Consider the following 21,763-nt stretch of genomic DNA (forward strand, 5'->3'; position numbering starts at 1 on the left):
CATTTTGCTAAGTGAAAGAAACCAGTCATAAAAGATCATATACTGTGCGATTCCATTAATAGGAACTGTCTGGTACAGACAAATTTACAGAAAAAGAATGTAGATTAGTGGTTGCTTAGAGTTGGGGTGAGGGATAGGGTGTAGCTGCTAATGGGTATAGGGTTCCTTTGGGGGACATAAAAATGTTCTAAAACTAGATTTGGTTATGGTTGCTCAACTTGATGAAGATACTAAAATCATTGAATTGTACACTTTAAAGGAGCAGATTGTATGGTATATGCATTATATCTCACAAAAACTGTTTTTATGGAAAGAAAAATTTTAGTGATTTTTCTCCCGTACGAAGATACTGACCGAATGGGAAAGGGGGAAGGCGGCGTTGTGACATCGGTGCACATCCTCATCACAAGTGCTGCGTAGTCTTGGACTGAAAATGTGGCCACGGCAGTGCTGCCAGCTCACTGAGGGATGACCAGCGTCAGATGTGGGTCTCCAAACTGACCTGCTCTTTCTTGATTACTTCCCTTATAAGAGGATTCTTCCAGAGTTGTGATATGATCCCTTCCTTCTAGAAATCTCTCCTGTCCAGATCCTTGTCCGCAGGGAGTGCATGTTGAGTGGCCTCTGAGAACTGTGGCGGCCCTTCTGTGTCCTCCAGGTCCCAGTTCAGGTCCACTAGAATAAGGGTGCTCTGTGGGTAGATACCAGCCAATGAGGAGAGAGTCGTCAAAGATGTCATTATCTGTTCATTTTAAGGGAGCTGTCCTGCCTTCATTGAAAGCACTGTGAATTTCCTGTGAAAGAAAAATGTATTATTCATTTGCAAACTTCTTGTAGGGACCTTCAATAATATGCCTCTGCTTGTATACTTAAGTCAAGAACCTGAGCCTTGCTAATAGCTAACATTCATTGAGTGTGGGCCCCCATATTCTAAGTGTTTTCAAGTATTAGCAACACTTCATGGATCAGTATTTCTTTCACAGTATATAGGGAATATGAAAAAGACTGCATTTCTTTTTTCTAGTATTCTATTTCTCAGATTATTTTTCAATAATCGAGATAGGTTTTTCCTTTAGATTTTAAGGCATTAATGCAGCAACTCAGTAATTCAGCATCCTAGCTGGACCTGGCCCTTTCAGCCCGCTCAGCCAGAGGGTCGGCCTGCATTGTCTGTGTTGGGTGGAGACAGGGCACTCATCACATGTGGTGTGTGTGGTTTTTCTTTAGGATCATCCATGAAGATGGCTTCTCTGGAGAAGACGTGAAACAGTACAAGCCCGTTGTCTACAGCAACACCATCCAGTCCCTGGCAGCCATTGTCCGGGCCATGGACACTTTGGGCATCGAATATGGTGACAAGGAGAGAAAGGTAGGCCCCTGAGCCCATGGGCACAACCAAAAGAGGGCCTGTCTCTGTTACCGCACTGCCTCCTCTTTGCAATGCCAGATGCCTTAAAGGAACCGGAAGAGATTGTGTTATATACAGGAGATATATGGTGGCAGGGTTGCCGACCTAAGCCGTTGTACCCATCTACCTGCCAAACCCCCACGGCAAAGTCACCAACAAAGGCAATGGCCACAGAATGCCAGGGTAGACTGTCCACTAGAATAAGGTGACTGTTCCAAATTGGGACTGCCATGACACTGTATAAGTACTTGTCCTTGAGCAGTTAACTTGAACAGAAAAAAAATAATCTATTAAAATAGGCCTTCCCTGCCTACCCTTACCCCTCCTTAGAAGAACTTCCCTTGCCTTGTTGGGGGTGGGCAGCAGCCATCTGAGTTGACTGTCTCTCATCCTTTCCACGATGGCCTGTCTTTTCTGGCTCTCCTGGGCAAGTCTAAGGACTTAAAGTGTTCTCTTTCCTGTGGGAAGTCAGTGTCCTAGAACAGGGACTGTTTTTTCATTGGGTTTCCAGGCATCCGATGAGTAGTGAAAGGAATAAGTACTATACAAAAGCTTCTTCTTTGCAAACATTTACTTAACTGTAAGACTGAACTGTATATAGCTTCACTGGCAAAGCTAAATAAAAGGGGAGAGGGAGACGAGAAAACAGCCTCAGAGAATTCTATCCAGAAGCAGCTCCTTGTTCCCTGCTGGGATCATGAATCCCACTGATCCTCCCTCTGGGACCTAGAGTGTGGAGAAGGGCAACAGGTAGAGGCTCAGGCACCTGCCCCACCCCGCTTTGGAGCCTGGGATAGAGAGCATTAATCTCCGACTGCTGTGTGATTCGATTGTACATTACACACATATCCTGTCTTTGCTAATCATTTCCCTCACAGAGGAAAATTATCATGGTTGTCTCTGGGTCTGATAAATCATCTGTGACACATAGCTTTAAATGTAAAATTTAATATTTTATGCACAAAATCCTAATTCCATGGGGCAGAGCCATGGGGAATTTGGTGACGGCCTGGGGTGGGGAATTGGCACTAGCAGGAGTCTTGGGCCCATCTCTTGCCCCTCAGGGAGGCCAGATCGGTAAACTGGTTCTACAGAGGAAGTACTTCTCCCCAGGAGACTGGCTTTAGATTTGGTCATAGGGCCAGGGTTTATGGAAAGAGGAAAGGGAATGAAGGGTGCTGTTCTCTGGTCTTGCTTTCATTAAGCATTCACTGTAGGCTTACAATGTGCCAGGTGCTGGGACACAGGAATGAGCACAGCAGGGATTGGTGTCCAGAGACACCAGACACTAAAAACACCTACTCAGATCATCAGAATTAGCCCAGATGAGCACAGTGCATCATTCATCTTAATAATTATAGCAACTACGAATAAGCATAGCTATTGATGGTTGAGCATCTACTCACCACCAGGCACTGTGCTAAGCATTCTCCATGGATTAACTCATTTTAATTAACTTAGGCATTAAAGCCCAGAGCCAGTAATGCCTGGTCTGATCTTCAGGCATGACACAAGCCCAAGGCCTTTGGTCTCTTTGTCTCCCTTTGGCCAAAGAAAGAGCAGAATCCCTGAATCTCAGTTAACCAGGTAGCAGATACAGTGCAAAAGGCTCACCTCCTATGCTCCCAGGGCATGCAAGTTCTTCCCAGAGTGTGTGTGTTCATGACCATCCCCACCTCCCAACCAGCGATTCTTCCCAAAGCTGTCCTGTCCTCATTATAGCCCAGAAAAGTCACTGTGATTTTGGAATACTTTTCTCCTTCTATTTTGGAAAACTTTCATAGTTCCTATGGGATTTTTTTTCCATTTTATTATCCTGAATAGAGAGATGATTCCTTGGAAATTGCTGGGACTGTGATAGGTTGAAGACTATACTGCAGGCCCCTGGGAAACAGGGCCCTTCACTGGCTGTTTCTCTCCCACAGGATTTCCTGGTCTGTCAGCCCTCAGGTAGGAGGGAGGGGAGAGGGAAGGAGAGACTTAGAGCAAATGGGGACTCCCTGGAGGGCTGACTGGACATGCAGAGGCCAAGGCCAGTCCTATTATGGCTGGTGATCCCATGGCAGGCACTTGGCCTACCCCCAGGGCAGCACAGGCTTATCACACATGATCTTCCTGGCTGGTAGAGACTTCTCAGGCACTTGGGCAACCCCTTCATTTTTTCTTATGCCTGTGAGAAGCAGGAAAGGTAAGTAGACCCAAGACTTAGGTCAGAGTGAGTAGGCAGCTGCAGAAGGTATTTCCTGGGCAGGGTCTGCAGGCTGGGCAGAAGAGACTACAGTGGTTCTCCCCTCCTGAGGAGGACACACAAGGCCTGAACGGGCTGCAGCCTCTGGTGTGGGGAGGCAGCTGGGCCAGGATCCTTCCCTTCCCTTGTTTTGCGGGAGCTTCCCATGTAGAGGTGCAAGGTATAAACGGGTCAACCTGGGATAGCTGACTGCTTAGTCCCAGGTAGTTAAGTAGAGGCGGTGAATCAATACAACAGGAGGAGGTGAGAGAGGCTGGTTTGGAGGGAGGGTGCAGCTACTTCAAAGTGGGTGACTGTGGGAGGAAGAGGGGACAGAAAGTTCAGAACAAGCCCAGGGCTCCAAGGGAGGAATGGGCCTGGCCTGTGGGAGAAGATAAAGCTCTGTCCAGCCTGAGCTCCCGTGGGTAGTCCATTGTCAACACCCAGATGCCCTGACCCCCAGACTGGGTCCAAATGCTTTCCTCTCTCGGGTCCCCAGAGCCTGCGCACCTAGGGGGATGTGCTTTGGGATGTTGAGGTGTTTTTGTTTCTAAAGAATAAAGATTTTCCTCCCTCTTTTGTCTTCTTCACCTGTAATTAAATTCTGATACTGCTTACCTTGAGATAGTGTCAGATCCCACAGGGTGAGGGCTCAGTCCCCAAGATGGGCCCCACACTCCCCTACATGAGTCACAGGTCTGGGACACCAAAGCTTCTGCCCTCCATCTTCAAGTTGGGGTCCCTGTGATGCTCTTCCTCTTTGGTTCAAGGAATTTGCTGGAGTAGCTCAGAGAAACACATTCATCGATTTATTATAACAGATATTACAAAGAATACAAATAAAGAGATATATAGGGTGACGTATGGGGGGCAGCGTGGAGCTTCCATGCCCTCCTTGGGTGTCACCCTTCAGGATCCTTCTCAGCTATCCAGAAGCTCCCTGAACCTTGTCTCCTTGGGTTTTGATGGAGGTGCCATTACATAGGCATGATTGACAACACTGTAGAAATATGATTGGATGAAAATCATGGGATCTAAACTCAGATTCTTCCTGGCATCTCTGTGCAGCATTCCTCCCTCCAGGGTATGGGGCAGGACCTTCTCTGGAATGAAAATGTTTTGACCCACAAATCAGAACTAGAGTCCTGTGCAAGGACTGGAGAAGGTCAGAGAGAGAGATTCTATCTCCTGAGGCCCAAAGTGGCCCACCATCAAAACAACAACCATAGGAGTTACGAAACTCCATAGGAACTGTGAGTGAAAACAAATACATATACTTCCCAACTTCACGAACCCCTTCATAATTTACAGTCTTCTAATCAAGGCCCATGTCATTTATCTTTGGGTCACCTCCTAACCCTAGCAACCAGCACAAGCACTCAGTGCTTAGTGGGTCTTTAGACCCTTCCCTTTAATGGAATGACACTTCTTTCTTTTCTTTTTTTTTCTATACTTTCTTTCTTTCTATTCGTTCCTCTCTTCTTTCCTTTTTTCTCTCTCTCTTTCTCCTTTCCCTCCCTCTCCTCTCCCTTTCTGTCCCTCTCCCTCACTCTCCTTCCCTCTCACTCCCTCTTTCTCCCTCACTCTCCTTCCCTCTCTCTCCCTCTTTCTCCCTCACTCTCCTTCCCTCTCCCTCCCTCCATCTCCCTCTCCTTTCTCTCTTCTCCTTCCTCTCCCACTTTTTCCCTTTCTCCCTTTCTTCCTCTCTCTCCCTCTCCCTATCCCTCCATAGGGTCTTGCTCTCTTGCCCAGGCCACAGTGCAGTGACATCATCATAGCTCACTGCAACCTTAAATTCCCGGGCTCAAGGGATCCTCCCACCTCAGCTTTCCAAGTAGCAGGGACTACAAGCATGTACCACCACACCCAGCTACTTTTTCTACTTTTTGTGGAGATAGGGTGGTCTCACTAGATTGCTCAGGCTAGTCTTAAACTCCTGGCCTCAAGTGATCCTCCTCCATCAGCCTCTCCAAGTGCCAGGACTACAGACATGAACCACCATGCCTGGCCTGGAATGACACTTCTGACTTTCCCAGTTCTCAGAGACAAAAAGAAGAAGTACCTGTAACTACATGAACAGCTATTGACTGAGTACCTACTGTGTTTAGGCTTTGTGCAGATTCAGAGGCCTATGAGTTAGGGCCTGTGAGGAGCTGGTCGTTTTCTTGGGAAGATAGAGTCACAGGCTGAATGAGCACAGCCTTCCCTAAAGGTGGTTAGGGAAAGCTTCTTAGAGGAAGTGAGGCCGGAACCATCCTTGAACCACAGGTATGGTTTGACAGGTGCAGGTGAGGGTGAGGAATGGCACTTGACACTAGGAAAGAACAGGAGGAAAGGCAGTGGTTGGTGGAGGAGGCCAGAGACCAGAACAGAGGGCTGGGGCGTGAGCCAAGTGCGGGAAAGCTGGAGGGTCCAGTTAGGTCCAGATTTGGTGGGCTTTGGAACATATGCCAAGGAGTCTGGGTTCAATCTCATTGGCAATAGATTTTGAGCTGGTGAGGGATGGGATGACAGAGAGACTTTTAGGAAATTATTATTGTGACTTATGTAGAATAGACTGGTGGGGAGAGACTAAAGGTGAGGAGGCAAGTTAGGAAGCTACAGCAGTAAGGGATCCAGGTGACTAATGGGCTTTTGGGGCAAAAGAATGAGGACCAAGAAACTGAGACTCTAGTGTTATCAGCCTGGATGAAAGTGAACAAGATGAAGCCTCAGCCAGAAAGGAATTGCTGGGCCGAGACAAATACGGGAAGTCTGCTTTCAAACCTCATGGGTTTCCAGGTGAGAGTGGTCAGCACACGGATGGATTCAAAGAACTGAAGCTCTAGGAATTACTTACTGGCTCAGGATAATAGTGGCTTTCAAGTTTTGTGTTCCAGGACCTGTTTTAAACAATTTGTATTATTATTTAATACTAACAACTATCTGTGCAGTGAGTACCATGGTTATCTGTTTTTATAAGTGAAAAAAAAAAAAAATGAAGCACAGAAAGGTTGAGTGACTTGCCCTGGGTGTGGCAGTGCAAAGTATAGTACATAGTGTAGATAGGTGACCTCATCAAACTGTCATCTGTGTGGTTTGGGTCCAGAGCAGAGTCCATTTAAACAGGCACGGTACAACCAGGCAAAACAAATCATTAAAAGAATCCCATACTTATCCTAAATCTCTCTGAGAATATGGAAAGGGACTCAGAAGCCGACTCCGCCTGCTGTTCTCACACATCCCTTCCCAGAGGCCTCCTCTCCAGCCCAGCCCCGGGACGGGCTCACTCTTGCCCTCTCTCTCTTTCTCTCCCACCATTCATTGTCCTGTTCTCTTTGCCTCTCCCCCTTTCTCCATCTCTTCCTCGCTTTCTCTCTTTCTCGCCCTCCCTCCGTCTCTCCTCTTTTCCCCAAGCTGCTTCTCTTGCCCTCCCTCTCTCCTTCCTCCTTCCTTTTCAGTCCCCTTCCTCCCCTGCCCTCTCCCACTCTCTCCCTTCATCCCCAACTCATTATTATGTAAATTGTCTTAACCTTTTGAGCTGAGTTTTTCTGTTCTTCTTTCCTCTACCCTGCCCAGAGCCTACATCTGCATCACAAAAGCAGACCAAAGTAGTCTGGTCAAAGCTCTGGGCTGGCAGAAAAAGGGTTGGAGAAACTGGACACTTTTGCAGGATTAGAAGTCTCACTTTGACCAGTGGGGGGCATGGGGCAAGTCTTTGAACAATCCCTGGTTAACAAATTTCATCACACACATATGTGCATATATAAACCTAAGTGTGTATACACGTATATCCTTGCATATTAAAATATATTGTCAACTAATGGACCAGTAGCAAAGTAATGCCTTGAACTTGAGTGTGGCTTTATTCAGTAGCAGAGGCTCTCCTTTCGAAGTCATACTTTCACTATTTTGGGTCTGCCTGGCTTTCAATTAGAAAGTTCTTAAAAGCAGTATAGAGAGCCTGTTCATGTAGCACAGTGCTCAGTGTGAGAAATATTGGATACCAGGTTCGAATCCCAGCCCTACCACTGGCTATGTGGCCCTAGGCATATTTAACTCTCCAAGTGTTGGTGTTGGGGGCTGTAAAATAAGATGTGATCCTTATTAGACTTTCCTCACTCATCTGCTGTAATGTGGGTTTGGCAGGGCCTGACAAAGAGCAAGTTCTTAGCACATGTTAGCTATTGTTCTTCTTCTTATTTAAGAATTATTATTATTGATAAAGGATTGATGATTGTCCTCACAGTCATCTAGTGAGGAATGAGCAAGGTCTTATCTGCATTTTTCAGGTTAGAAAGGGAGGCACAAGGCACTTAATTGGCTGCCGCAGGCCACCAACCTATGCAGGAGGAAAGCTCAGTACTGGCCCAGCATTGCTGCCCTGTGCTCTTCTGTCCCACCAAGGGGCTTCATTAGAACTGTGCCCCTGAGAAAGAACCGTAGCACTTTGGGGGACAGAATCAAATTTCACACTCAGTTTCCAGAATGTCATTGGATCTCCTCTGGTAAAAGAAATCTTGACATTTAAGTCACACAGTGGAGCTCAGAACACTATCTTTCTTTTTAATCATGGAAATATTGTGGTGCCACCGCCACCATGCAGTGCTGTTCACCTTGTGGTTTGCATGGATTCTGAAACAGACAAAAACAAGGATGCTATCTGGCCTGTGTCTGCCTGAGATCCCTGGGGCCTGCAGACATTTCAGTGGTGATTGTCGGATGTGATAGGGGGCTGGGGGAGGTGGAAGATGAATTCCTCATATTCCCATAGCCCAGACCTAAGGCCAGGAAGACACAGGTTCGCCTGCTGCAGGCCCAGAGCCTGGCCCTCTTCTGACCTTTGCCTGTCCAGATTAATAGAGCTTAAAACTTCTCCATTCAGGACCATCTAATTCTGCTGCTCCATTTTGTAGATGGGGCAAAATAGGCCCCGTCTGGCCCAAACAGGGGTAAGAGACTTACTCAAGGGAATATGTGGCAGACCCAGGACTAGAATTTTCAGTTTCCTGAATCACTTTTTGGTTCTCTCTCCATCCCACCAGGCTCCCTTCAATACTCAGCCAACTTGGGACCTTATTTTCTTTCATTCAGTCACTCAGCCAGTTAATCATTCCATAAATACTTATTAATTAATTAATTACTACTTACAAATTACAAATACTTTCTGGGGAACAGTGTACCAGATGGCAAGGATGGGTACAAAGATGCAAAAATCAAGGAATTCCTGATCTTATACAGAGAGAACAGCCCTGTGAAGAAAGAGTCTCCTTGATTTCTAAGGCTTTCTCCCAGCTTTGACATTCCAGCTGTGAGGATTCAGGACAGCTCCTGTGGTCTAAGGCAGGATGAGTTCATGGGCTCCTGGTTTGGTTATGGGGGATCCGTTGTCTCAGCCCTGCCAAAAGGAGCCCCGGACCTAGCTGCTGATGCCTTGGTCTGAGGTGGCAGCACTAGTGGCTCCTCCTGGCCTTTCTCTGAAAGGAAGAACCAACTCAAAGCAGCAACAGTTTTCAGTATGGGAAGGGAAGGGGAGGGCTGCCGCAGTCACTGCAATCTCAGGTTTTTAAGATGTGTCTCTATGCCTCTTCTCCTAAATTAGCGGTTCTCAACCTGTGGGTCACAGTCAATGAAAATACATCCTGCATATCAGATATTTACATTACAATTCATAACAGTAGCAAAATTACAGTTATGAAATAGCAACAAAAATAATTTTATGGTTGGGGGGGTCACCACAACATGAAGAACTGTATTAAAGGGTCACGGCATTAGGAAGGTTAAGAACCACTGTCCTAGAGTCTTGTGTTTCCTCAGCTGAAAACAGTTGCTCCCTCCTCTGAACCCTTGTTGTTTTAGAGGGGATCCCCTCCCCCCACTGCCCCTACCCGGGCACTCCACTGCATGGTTGTCTTACCCCTGTGGAAGGACACGTAGGTCTTACTCAGCTGCATGTTCCCCACATCCTCAGCCCAGGGTCAAGCAGGGGTCGGTGAATCCATGCCTTCAGGAGTGATTCCTCTCATCCAATGGGTGTATGCCTCCTCTTGGCCAGCGTGGGGCTAGGTGCTGAGGTATAGGCCTGTGAGCAGGACAGACACAGTCCCTGCCCTGACAGTGGCATCCAGGGAGGAAAAAAGGAAGATACAGAGTGCTCTTCTCTCCTTGCCTTCTTGATTCCTCATCAGCAGGGCCAGGGCGGCCTGCCTTCTCCTGGGCGTTCTCCCATTCACGCATTCACATGGTGAATGGGGCACAGGCCAGGCACAGACACTCAGCCTCCCTGTTGTCCAGCACTTGGGGTCTTTGACCCCTGCAGAGGCCCTAGCCAGCATCTGGCCTCCATCTGGTCTCGCCTGACTTCCTTCCACAGCCTGTGGAGTACAGTGGGAGTGCTCAAGGCCGGGCCACTGTCAATCTCTATGTTTTCATTGCCTGTAGACCTTTCTACGTGGAATTTTTAAAAGAAAGAAAAGTAAAAGGAAATTCAAATGCAAGACTTCAACAAACAGTAAATGAAAACCACAAGTAGCATGCCTCGCCCTTGTGCTCGCTCGCTCGCTCTCACTGGCGTATGCTCCCCTTCTTCCTCCCTCTAAGCCCTAATTACTCTGCTCTGATGGTGGGAGAATGTTCCAGCTATGCAAATAAATACCTCCCAGCATCAAGACTGAGGTGAGTCCCCACTGATAGTCCTTCCCCTGGTGTCTTGGAGTTCTGCCATTGCTGTCCCCCCCTCCTCCACCCCAGCTGCTGCAGAGGGAGAACTGAGAGCCTCCCCTTTGGAGAGGGAACATTGTAGGTACATCCCCTGGGCTCAAGGTAGTTGCTTTAAGGTGGCAGACAAGCTGCTAAGCAGGTCTCACAGATTCCTGGAATATTAAAACACGAAGAACTCCCAAGATAAGAACACAATATTGTAGCATGTGTTAAATGCATATACTTACCAAATTAATACTTTAGGCCGTCATAAACACAGTGGAATATAATTGTGCTCCCTAAAAAACAATTACAGGATTTACAAAAAACATTAATTCACAACACAACGCCAGCCATGTGGTCCTGTCCCGGGACGCAGGTCAAAGCTGCGTGAAGAGCACTGTGGCCTTTCACCCCAGCAGTCTCTCCCTGACTGTGTGTAGTACCTCGTTTGGGAAGTCCCATATTTAAGCCTTTTATAGATGTGCAGTCCCCTCCTGGCCACCAGACAGACTGTAGAGAAGCCTGAGGGACCAGTAAAGTGGATTAGTTCTTTGAAGGAGTACCAGAGACTGGGAGAGGGGTAGGTTTGTTGAGGCAGCGTGTGGGTAAGGCTGTGAGTCACAGGCTGGGTGGGGACAGCCAAGGTGCTATCTGTGTCCCTCAACTGCTTAGAGGCCCTGCTGGGGGTGGGGGTCATTCAAAGTGTTATACATGTGGGGTGGGGGACAGCCTTCCTAGGAAAGCCAGAACTGTGTCAGTCTTCCCCCGACATAGCTGCATACACGTTCACCTGCTTTCCTGGGCTCCTTTCTCTTTTTGCCAGGCAACCAGCAGTAGTCTTGTATCACTGCCAGAGACCCCCTCTGGATAAGTCAGGATACTGGTTGCAAGTGAAGACACAAACAAACTGACAAGCTGGCTTATAGAACAAAATGAAACACAAAACAGTCAGCTGGCCCAATGATTAAGAAGTCCAGAGACATGACTGTAGGAGGCTTCCCTCCACCTCCCACATGTCCCCCCGTGTGGTCTTCACCCTCAGACTCCACAGAATCACTCCCCCCACCCCATAGGAAAATGACCACAGCAGGTGCATTGCCACTCGGGACCTTGTGCGCATCTCGGACTTCACAGAGCAGCAGGGCCAGCCCTCCCTGAATAGCCGCCTGGGCCTGCAGGCCTCTCTGCTTGCTTCTCCCTGAACCAACCACCATGACTGAGAAGTCTGAGGGGATCCTGGTATGAGACTACATTCCCCAGTGGAAAACCAGGACCTCATGAAAAATGATACAGAATCAGAAGAAATGGATGTTGGGGGTGGGGGGGACCAGCCATTTGCACAAATCTCCCCTTGGCTTTAGCCCTGCCAGCTGTGCCAGCTCTGGGGATGGGATGACTCATATTGTAGTACAGAGGGCGGGCCGGCTGGCCGGCCGGGCAGAATCCAGTGCAGGAGGATTATAGGATAGCCGAGCTTGGCCTGGGGCCAGTGCTGCTATTCCCATGGGCAGCTTTCCCCCCAGGACTCCAGGCAGCAGGACATAGCCACCCAGCCCACAGCCCACCACCCAGCCGGTGAGCTGTCTGTCCCACTGGGGCTGCAGCAGGGGTGAGGGAAGAGTGGGAGATGAAGAGGGAAGTGGGCCAGGGGCAGGCAAGGCCCCCACAGCAGAGTTGAGTGTCTTCCAACCTGCCTGCACTAACAGGGAGCAAGAAATATCGAATGCTGGGTGGACCTTAGGCCTCACGGCAGAGCTGGGGAGGTCCAGCTCTGGAGGACTGTGGGTAGGGAGGGGTGAGGCAGTGTGTGGGGTGGGCCCAGCCACCAAGTCAGAGGTGCAGGCCCTGCCATCCACCAGTCAGAGAACTTATAGCTAGTCACTTGGCTCACCAAACCTGAGATTCCTCATCTGAAAATGGAGATAATAAGAATACTTACTCACAGGACTGTTGTGGTTAAGAGAAACACTTTATGTTTAGATCTACACGAGATGCTCAGCCCCCAGCAAGTGGGAGCATCTCCTGCTCTCAGCGTCCTCAGCTGTGCCCCACTGCCTGTGTGCTGGAGGGTCAGGGTGAGGGGCAAGGGTCAAGGCTTCTGAGCTAGTGCTGGTCAACAAGGTAGTGTCATCCCCTCCTGAAACACCCTGTTGATCTGATTCTAGGCTAGAAGCCAGGGCACCTGAGCACCGGTCCTCTTGCTGGCTGTGCAGGAGTCGGGCTAAGGAGGACCCAGCAAGGCCTGAGCAGGAGAAAGATCCAGAGAAGAGACGAGGAGAGAGCACAGGAAGAAAGGAGGGGAGCAGCAGACAAAGCTGTGTGGCCTGAGACACTCTGCAGATGGTGTGGCTGTATGGCTAGAGAGGGTCACCCCACGGGTGTTCCAGTGCCGATGGGGCATTCAGCACAGTGTCTGCCACAGAGCAAACATTCCTGAAGTGGCCACTGCTCTGTTCCTTTTTATTAGGGCAGCCTATGGCTCTGTGAATGTCATTCCCCAGCCCCTCCATCTGGGAGCGTCTTCTCCCTCTCCTGTACACCCACAGCATCTGGCTCGCTCTCCCACTCATGTGCTTGTTTATTCACTTAAGAAACATGCATGTGGCTTTCTCTGCACCAGCACCATGGGGAGCTGGAGTAAGCAGGGGTGCTGCAGCCCAGAGCTTAACCAGGGAGCAGGTGGACAGCCTTCAGCAATGCCAGAGAGCCTGGTCTGGACAGCACAGTGGAGACAGGAAACAGCATGTGCAAGGGCTCTGAGTGGGGAGTCCCCAGAGCGTAAGGTCTGAAAAAAGACTAGTGTGGGCTGAAGCCCCAGGTCAGCGGAGGCAGTGGCAAGAGACAGGAAAGGGGGGTGGGGAGCAGCCCTGTGAGAAGAGCCTTCAGGCCATGAAGGGGATCTAGCTTTGTTCCCAGTTTGGCAGGAAGCTGCCAGACGCTTTAGAGCAGCCCAAGACATGGCTTGCCTTAGGAGAGCCTGGTGCTGACCGTGTGGAGAATGATGAGACAGGCAGCAAGAGTGACAGCAGGGACAGGAGCTTCGAGATTCCTGCAGGTGTCCAGGGCTGTCTAGAGAGATCGGAGCCTCGCTCTGGGTCTGCCCACTTTATTTATTCATTCATTTATTTATTTAGAGACAGAGTCTCACTATATCGCCCTCAGTAGAGTGCTGTGGCGTCAGCACAGTGCTGGGGGAAGGGAGTCTGGTTGTGCAAATGCTCCCAATCCTGGGCAGGCTCACAGCAACTTCAAACTCTTGGGCTTAAGCGATTCTCTGGCCTCAGCCTCCCAAGTAGCTGGGACTACAGGTACCTGCCCCAACGCCTGGCTATTTTTTTATTGTTGTCATTGTTTAGCTGGTCCGGGCCAGGTTCGAACCCACCAGCCCCAGTGTATGTGGCCTAACCGCTGAGCTACGGACACCGAGCTAGGTCTGCTCTTCTACACAGAGCCCCTGTGCCACGGCAGCTTGCTGGACATGAGCTCCTTAGGCACATAGCCTGGCACAGGGAATACTAAACTCTACAGAGTTCACTCTTAACCACCAACGCTTGTAGGCCCCAGGCCCTGAGCACAGCAGAAGCCCCAGCCATGTTGCCCTGGAAGCCCTCAGAGAAGCCACTTCCAGAGTCAGTGCCTCCAAAGATCTGCCCCTTCTCTTCAGCCCCTGACGGCAGCCCACAGCCCCTACTGGTCTGCTGACCTCTGCTCTCTCAGCTCCATGCGTAGCCTCGGTTTACTCATATGTAAAATCCAGATAAAGTTTAGACTAAAAACCATCAAAAGAGGGATGCAAGGCTGGTTCAACATACGCAAGTCCATAAACGTTATCCACCATATTAACAGAGGCAAAAATAAAGATCACATGATCCTCTCAATAGATGCAGAAAAAGCATTTGATAAAATCCAGCATCCTTTTCTAATTAGAACACTGAAGAGTATAGGCATAGGTGGCACATTTCTAAAACTGATTGAAGCTATTTATGACAAACCCACAGCCAATATTTTACTGAATGGAGTAAAACTGAAAGTTTTTCCTCTTAGAACTGGAACCAGACAAGGTTGTCCTCTGTCACCTTTACTATTCAACATAGTGCTGGAAGTTCTAGCCAATACAATTAGGCAAGACAAGGAAATAAAGGGAATCCAAATGGGAGCAGAGGAGGTCAAACTCTCCCTCTTTGCTGACGACATGATCTTATACTTAGAGAACCCCAAAGACTCAACCACAAGACTCCTAGAAGTCATCAAAAAATACAGTAATGTTTCAGGATATAAAATCAATGTCCACAAGTCAGTAGCCTTTGTATACACCAATAACAGTCAAGAGGAGAAGCTAATTAATGACACAACTCCCTTCACCATAGTTTCAAAGAAAATGAAATACCTAGGAATATACCTAACGAAGGAGGTGAAGGACCTCTATAAAGAAAACTATGAACTCCTCAGAAAGGAAATAGCAGAGGATATTAACAAATGGAAGAACATACCATGCTCATGGATGGGAAGAATCAACATTGTTAAAATGTCTATACTTCCCAAAGCAATCTACCTATTCAATGCCATTCCTATCAAAGTACCTACATTGTACTTTCAAGATTTGGAAAAAATGATTCTGCGTTTTGTATGGAACCGGAAAAAACCCCGTATAGCTAAGGCAGTTCTTAGTAACAAAAATAAAGCTGGGGGCATCAGCATACCAGATTTTAGTCTGTACTACAAAGCCATAGTGCTGAAGACAGCATGGTACTGGCACAAAAACAGAGACATAGACACTTGGAATCGAATTGAACACCAAGAAATGAAACTAACATCTTACAACCACCTAATCTTCGATAAACCAAACAAGAACTTACCTTGGGGGAAAGACTCCCTATTCAATAAATGGTGTTGGGAGAATTGGATGTCTGCGTGTAAAAGACTGAAACTGGACCCACACCTTTCCCCACTCACAAAAATTGATTCAAGATGGATAAAGGACTTAAATTTAAGGCACCAAACAATAAAAATCCTCAAAGAAAGCATAGGAAAAACACTGGAAGATATTGGCCTGGGGGAAGACTTCACGAAGAAGACTGCCATGGCAATTGCAACAACAACAAAAATAAACAAATGGGACTTCATTAAACTGAAAAGCTTCTGTACAGCTAAGGTGACGATAACCAAAGCAAAGAGACAACCCACACAATGGGAAAGGATATTTGCATATTTTCAATCAGACAAAAGCTTGATAACCAGGATCTATAGAGAACTCAAATTAATCCACATGAAAAAAGCCAACAATCCCTTATATCAATGGGCAAGAGACATGAATAGAACTTTCTCTAAAGACGACAGACGAATGGCTAACAAACACATGAAAAAATGTTCATCATCTCTATATATTAGAGAAATGCAAATCAAAACATCCCTGAGATATCATCTAACCCCAGTGAGAATGGCCCACATCACAAAATCTCAAAACTGGAGATGCTGGCGTGGATGTGGAGAGAAGGGAACACTTTTACACTGCTGGTGGGACTGCAAACTAGTACAACCTTTCTGGAAGGAAGTATGGAGAAACCTCAAAGCACTCAACCTAGACCTCCCATTCGATCCTGCAATCCCATTACTGGGCATCTACCCAGAAGGAAAAAAATCCTTTTATCATAAGGACACTTGTACTAGACTGTTTATTGCAGCTCAATTTACAATTGCCAAAATGTGGAAACAGCCTAAATGCCCACCAACCCAGGAATGGATTAACAAGCTGTGGTATATGTATACCATGGAATACTATTCAGCCATTAAAAAAAATGGAGACTTTACATCCTTCGTATTAACCTGGATGGAAGTGGAAGACATTATTCTTAGTAAAGCATCACAAGAATGGAGAAGCATGAATCCTATGTACTCAATCTTGATATGAGGACAATTAATGACAATTAAGGTTATGGGGGGGGGGAAGCAGAAAGAGAGAGGGAGGGAGTGGGGTGGGGCCTTAGTGTGTGTCACACTTTATGGGGGCAAGACATGATTGCAAGAGGGACTTTACCTAACAATTGCAATCAGTGTAACTGGCTTATTGTACCCTCAATGAATCCCCAACAATAAAAAAAAAAAGAAAAAAAAAAAAAAAAAAAACCATCAAAAGTCAGGGGTGGGGAATCCTTGCAGTTCAACAGTGTGCTGTACCATGTCCAATATAAGCATGTCACTACTACTGATGCCCCCAGACCCCTCCTGGCCTGGCGGATGTGGCCTGGCTGACGTCACCTGGCATGAGGGTTCGCATCATACGGCATGAGGGCCAGCAGGCGTAGTGCTCCTCCCTCCCTCCTGAGCCTGCCCAGGATTGGGAGCATTTGCACAACCAGACTCCCTTCCCCCAGTAGCTCTGTTCTGAAGTCCCAGGGTGCAGTCCTAAAATAGCTCACTGCCAAATCACGGCCAGCTCCTCCAGCTCTGGGCCCCCCCCCCCCCACTCTTTCCCAGCACTCTGTCTTCCTTCCTTTCTCCTTCCTGCTGCTCTTCCCATGGCATCCCTACTCCCTGCCTAGTGCCTAGACCAGCTGGTTCCCCTGGTGACACCTGGCCAAGGAGAGGAAGGGCAGCTCCTTGGGCACAATCCTGCATCTGTTGGGGACCCCAGGCCAGGCTGGGGGCTTCATCACTATTTTCAGAGTCTGTGGTTGTGGACCTGAATAATGAAGTTCTTAACTGCCAGACACTTCCTTCCCTGGGACCAAGTCCAAGAGTTGCACTCTGCTGCAGGAAGGCCAGTGATAAGGTCACGGACTATCATACCTTCTCATGGAGAACCGCATTGCACACCCTGAAGTGAAGCTCTGTGTGTGGTGGGGCTTAGAGCACAGGCTCTGAGTCAGACAGGCCCAAGGGCAAAAGCTGGCTCTCCCTTTTTTAGCTTGTGACCTCAGGCAGAACCCTTAATGACTCTGAACTGCAGTTACTTCATTTGTAAAATAGAAATAATACCATTGTGGGCAAAGTGGCTCAGGCCTGTAATCCTAGCACTCCCAGAGGCCAAGGCTGGTGGATTGATTGAGCTCAGGAGTTGAAGACCAGCCTGAGCAAGATCAAGGCCCCGTCTCTACTAAAAAAGGCATTTTGGTGGGTTCCTGTAGTCTCAGCTGCTCAGGAGGCTGAGGCAAGAGCATTCTTGAGCCCAAGAGACTAAGGTTCCTGTGAGGTATGATGACTCCATGACACTCTACCCAGGGTCACAGAGTGAGACTCTATGTCAAAAAAAGAAAATAATAATAATAATACCCGTATGTATCAGTCAGGAGACAGGCTAATTTGCTATAATGAAGATTCCCAAGATCTCAGTAACATAACTAAGATGGAGCAGCCCAGATGGGATACAGGACTGGGCCCTCTGCCTGTCACTCTGTCACTCTCAGATTCTCTGCTGCATTGCACAGCCAAGGCTGCCCTGTCTAGCCCAGCAGCAAAGGGAGAGAAAGAGAGGGCTGTCTTTTCCAGAAGGGGCATTTGGATTGTAGGAGGCCTTGAGCGTCAGGCTGCAGAGCATAGATTCTCTATGCGGGGACCAAGAAGTGTCTGAGTTGAGGAAGACCCAGTGCCAAGCCGTGCTCCTCAGGGAAAGTTGAAAGTCCCCTCACCAGAACTGGTTTTGTCCCATCAGTTTGCTGCATATTTGCTGTTCATCCAGGGCCATATCGTACTGCCCTGGTCCAGGACCTCAGAATCTTAGACCTCTTGCTACTGGCTACCGCAGGGCCAGCCTCACGTCTCAGGACCGCACTCCTGGCTTGCCTGGCACTTGCTGGGGGACCTGTACCAGGGTCACTTCATCAGAACACTTTCCATGGGGCCCAGCACTCCCCTCCCCACAGTGCATCCATGGGCCTTATAGTTTGGGCAGCCCTGTTGGGGTTGCAGTTCAACAGTGCAACTGTCACAGACAGCCCTTGTAAGCACTTTGCCGTAAATATGCAATTTTGTGCCAGAAGAATTGTTAGCCCAGGGTTCCTCACATACTCAGCCCAGGAAGTGATGGAGCAAAGCTCTCTCCTTGTCAGGTGAGTATAGGAACACGTCTGCTCCTGGGGACACACACTGCATGTTACAGCATGGAAGGCGCTCACTCCCGAGCCCTCCAGTGAGCATGACCCAGTGTTTCCCCAAACTTGCTTTTTTTTTTTTTTTTTTTTTTAAATATTTTTGAGCAATCCAGTTAAGTTATATAGCCATTCTCTGGGATGTGCTGTTCTTCCCCAGAGGGGGACGCTGAGGCACAGTGTAAGGAGATTTGCCCAAGATCGTACTTGGCAATACTGGGGAGCAGCAGAACTGGGGTGAGAACCGGGCCTCCTGTGTTCGAGGCCAGGGCTTTTCCCTTGTGTGTGCCTCTCCTCTGTCCCCGTTGGTGGCAGTAATGGCACTCCCAGTTTCTTGTCGCCATTCTGGGTCTGCCTTCCCTGCTCCAGCATCCTCGTCCCATGTGCCCCTTCAGAGCCTGGTCTCCCCAGGAGGGAAGGGCGCTGCCCCTGCCCCTCTTACCACCATGTTTGCCCCTGCGGCATTCGGCCTTCTGGTGGGGCAGGTTGGCCTGTGACTAAGAGTAAGCACCCAGGTCTGGGCCAGTGATCCCCTCCTTGCTGTCCATCAGCCAGGGTGGTTCGGGGTTATCTCTCTAAGACTTTCACCCTCACGTGCACTCCGCTGGCCTCCAGGCTTTTCCTCTCCCCATACAGGGGCAACCTGGCAGGGGCAACCCTGGATGCTTTGTGCCCCCTGTGCTGTTCCACGTGCTGTTCCTGAGATTGACTTGGTTGATCCTCTTCTCTTGCCCCTCTCGAGGGTGCCATGTTTCTGAACAGCACCCGGAGTGATACGTAGGTTCTCTTATCCTCGTGCTACATGTGAGGAAAGTGAAGCTCAGAGACAGTACTAGCCCAGAGTCGTACCACCAGTAAGTTGTGGAACTGCTCCTAACCCAGGCCGTGGGCTCTGAGTATGTGCTTTTCACCAGTCTGATGAGGGTGCAGGCGCACATCGTACGTCTCAGCGTTCCTTGGCAATAACCAACAAGTGTGGAGAAAGCTGGAAAAGGCTCTCCTCGGCCAGCCGTCAGCAACAGTGACGTCAGCCGTGCCCGCGGCTGGCCAGCCATGCCATAGTCACCAGACTGCTGGCTGCTGAGGCCAAGATGCCCCAGGGAAGAGGCTGACTCTCCCTCCCTGGCTGGCTCCAGGGGCCTCACCAGCCGCTGGGATGAGAGGGAAAAAAGTGACTGCATTTGTCCCCCTTGTGGGACATGGCAGGAAGTGAACAAGAGCAGCCCAAAACGTCCTGGACATCTCCAAGCTGTATGGGGAGAGGAAAAGCAGGCCCGGCCCCTGCAAGGAGGCTGCCTCCTCCTGGGGAAAAGTGGGGGGAGGTGGGGAAACACAGCCTCAGTGTCCCCATCTCATAAGCCACCCAGTCCTGATGTTGGGGACATGGTGGGAAACACAGGAGTCCGGGCAGCATGGGCCTCTGGAGACTATGGGTAGGGGAGGGTCTTTGTCAGGTAGAGATTCATCGTGAACCGAGGGGTGTGCCAGGCCTTAGGTCACGGCAGTGGAGGAACAATGACCCTTCTCAGAAAAGCCAGGCTCTAGGCCCAGCCCCACCCCCAGCTGGCAGTGTGACCTCAGGCACAGTCCTTTGCCCCCAGGGTCTCAAGTTTTTCATCCATTAAATCTGAGAGAAGGAGATCTAAGAAAGATCTCCCCCTCCTGACCCCACCTCCTTTTCAGTTTTATAAATTCTGAAAGGTTCTATAAATGCTCCTGGCAGACCTTAATTGCTAAGTTTAGGTGATTGCCAAGCACAAGGCTCTTCCTTTGTAGCCAAAAAAAGAAAAAAAAACCCGGAGTTTCAAAGGCAGGACACGTGTGTTCAATTTACTGACTTTCTCTCAAGGAGGGAGTTGGTGTTCCAGCGGCCACCAGACAGCAAAAGCAGCCCAGCAGGAGAAGGAGCCCATCGTGAGCACCCAGGGCATGTGGGCTGGGGACGTATAGATGGGCCTGGTGCCTGTCCAGTGGGCTCACTGGAGTGGACTGCACGTGGGTGGGCCACTGAGCCATGAGGATGAAGCCGCTAAATCAGGCAGAAAAACACTGTCAAGTGTTACATCCCTGCATCTGTGTCAAGGGTAACTGTGTCTTGGGGACGCAGGAGGAGATGAAGGACCACACACAGCTGTCAGTTTCAGTCGGATCAATCTGGAAGCTTCCCGGGGTGGTGGGGAGAGGGAGGATGGATTTTAGTGGCAGTTTGCTTGATGAGAATGAGATGGCAGAGCATACGGTGTAGGCTCAGGGATGGGTATGAAGGCCAGGGAAGCCTTTGGGCAGCTGGGTGAGGGTACTGTCACAAACATTTTGCACACATCTAGTTGATTGGCTCATGCCCCTAGAGCACATAAGCAAGTGTCCCGTGGCACCATCGGGGCACCTGGAGCCCAGAGCAGTGGGAATGTCCCTGCCCTGGTCCCCCAGACAATTATGATGGTCTTCTCTCCTGCTCCCCACAACCTCTACTGCCCCCCACCCCATAATCTGTGCTCTACACCACAGCCAAATTGAGCTTTTAGAAATGCATATCTAATCCCCTGCTTAAAAGCACTCAGTGGCATCCTTTGCTCTCAGGATAAAGCCCAGCCCTTATCTCCTGCAGCTTCTGCCAGGGGCTCTGCAGCTGATTCCTTAAATGCCACAACCTCCCAGCCTCAGGGCTTTTGTGCCAGCTATCTCCTCTCCTCTCCAGCACCCCCACCCCCACCCCCACATCCCAGGCCTGGGCTGTACTGTCACCTCACCTCCTCTGGACGCCTTCCCTGGCTCCCCAGACAGGCTGGGCCTCTTGTCCTGATTCTCAGAGCCCTGGGAGCTACTCCAGGGCTTTGTCACTGTTTGTAAATATGTGTATGAATATTTGATCATTGTCTACACCCCACACTAGGCTAGAAGGGATAGGGACAGAGGGCCTATATGATTCCAATTGGAGTCAGTCTCCAGCACCCAGCAGCAGTGCCCAGCCCAGTGTTGGTGGGTGCGCTGTTAAAGTCTGCTCTGTAGGTGAAGTCACTGCCCGTGTCTTCTGCTGAGTTGTGTCCTAGCGTCAGAATGCACATTTCTCAGGTCCGTCTTCCAAATTTGAGAGGTCTCTCCTATAGCTACAGGCAGACTCTGCCATCCCCTGCTGTCTTGGCCTACAAATCTGGCTGTACCTCAGGGGCCACAGCCTCCGGAGGCAGCCATCGTGAAATGGAGCATTCTTGTGTGTGAGGCCTGCAGGCTGGGTGAAGTCAGAGCCTCAGACCTCCAGCCAGACCCATGCCTCGAGATCAAGACCCTAGCTTTGGCCTGGGAAGAGCCTGGTGATGATGTAAGGAAAATTGTGACGACAATTCTGGGTTTCAGATCCAGCTC

General features: G+C 49.3%; 1 protein-coding gene and 1 long non-coding RNA gene across 3 annotated transcripts in view; one reads left to right on the forward strand and one right to left on the reverse strand.

Annotated features, from left to right (window-relative positions):
* The window catches only part of GNAO1 (G protein subunit alpha o1), a 171,377-nt gene that overhangs the window by 86,286 nt on the left and 63,328 nt on the right, over positions 1-21,763 (forward strand). For both annotated transcript variants that reach the window (XM_053602122.1, XM_053602126.1), the window contains exon 3: positions 1,228-1,369. In XM_053602122.1, coding sequence (XP_053458097.1) covers positions 1,228-1,369 — 142 coding nt within the window. The remainder of the gene's footprint in view (positions 1-1,227; positions 1,370-21,763) is intronic.
* On the reverse strand, positions 298-6,285 carry LOC128593786 (uncharacterized). The gene is made up of 3 exons (XR_008382410.1): positions 5,735-6,285; positions 4,254-4,421; positions 298-794 (listed from the first exon to the last, which is right to left on the reverse strand). It is a non-coding gene; the product is annotated as an uncharacterized LOC128593786 (long non-coding RNA).

This window comes from Nycticebus coucang, chromosome 2, assembly GCF_027406575.1.
Source record: "Nycticebus coucang isolate mNycCou1 chromosome 2, mNycCou1.pri, whole genome shotgun sequence".
Taxonomy (NCBI): domain Eukaryota; kingdom Metazoa; phylum Chordata; class Mammalia; order Primates; family Lorisidae; genus Nycticebus; species Nycticebus coucang.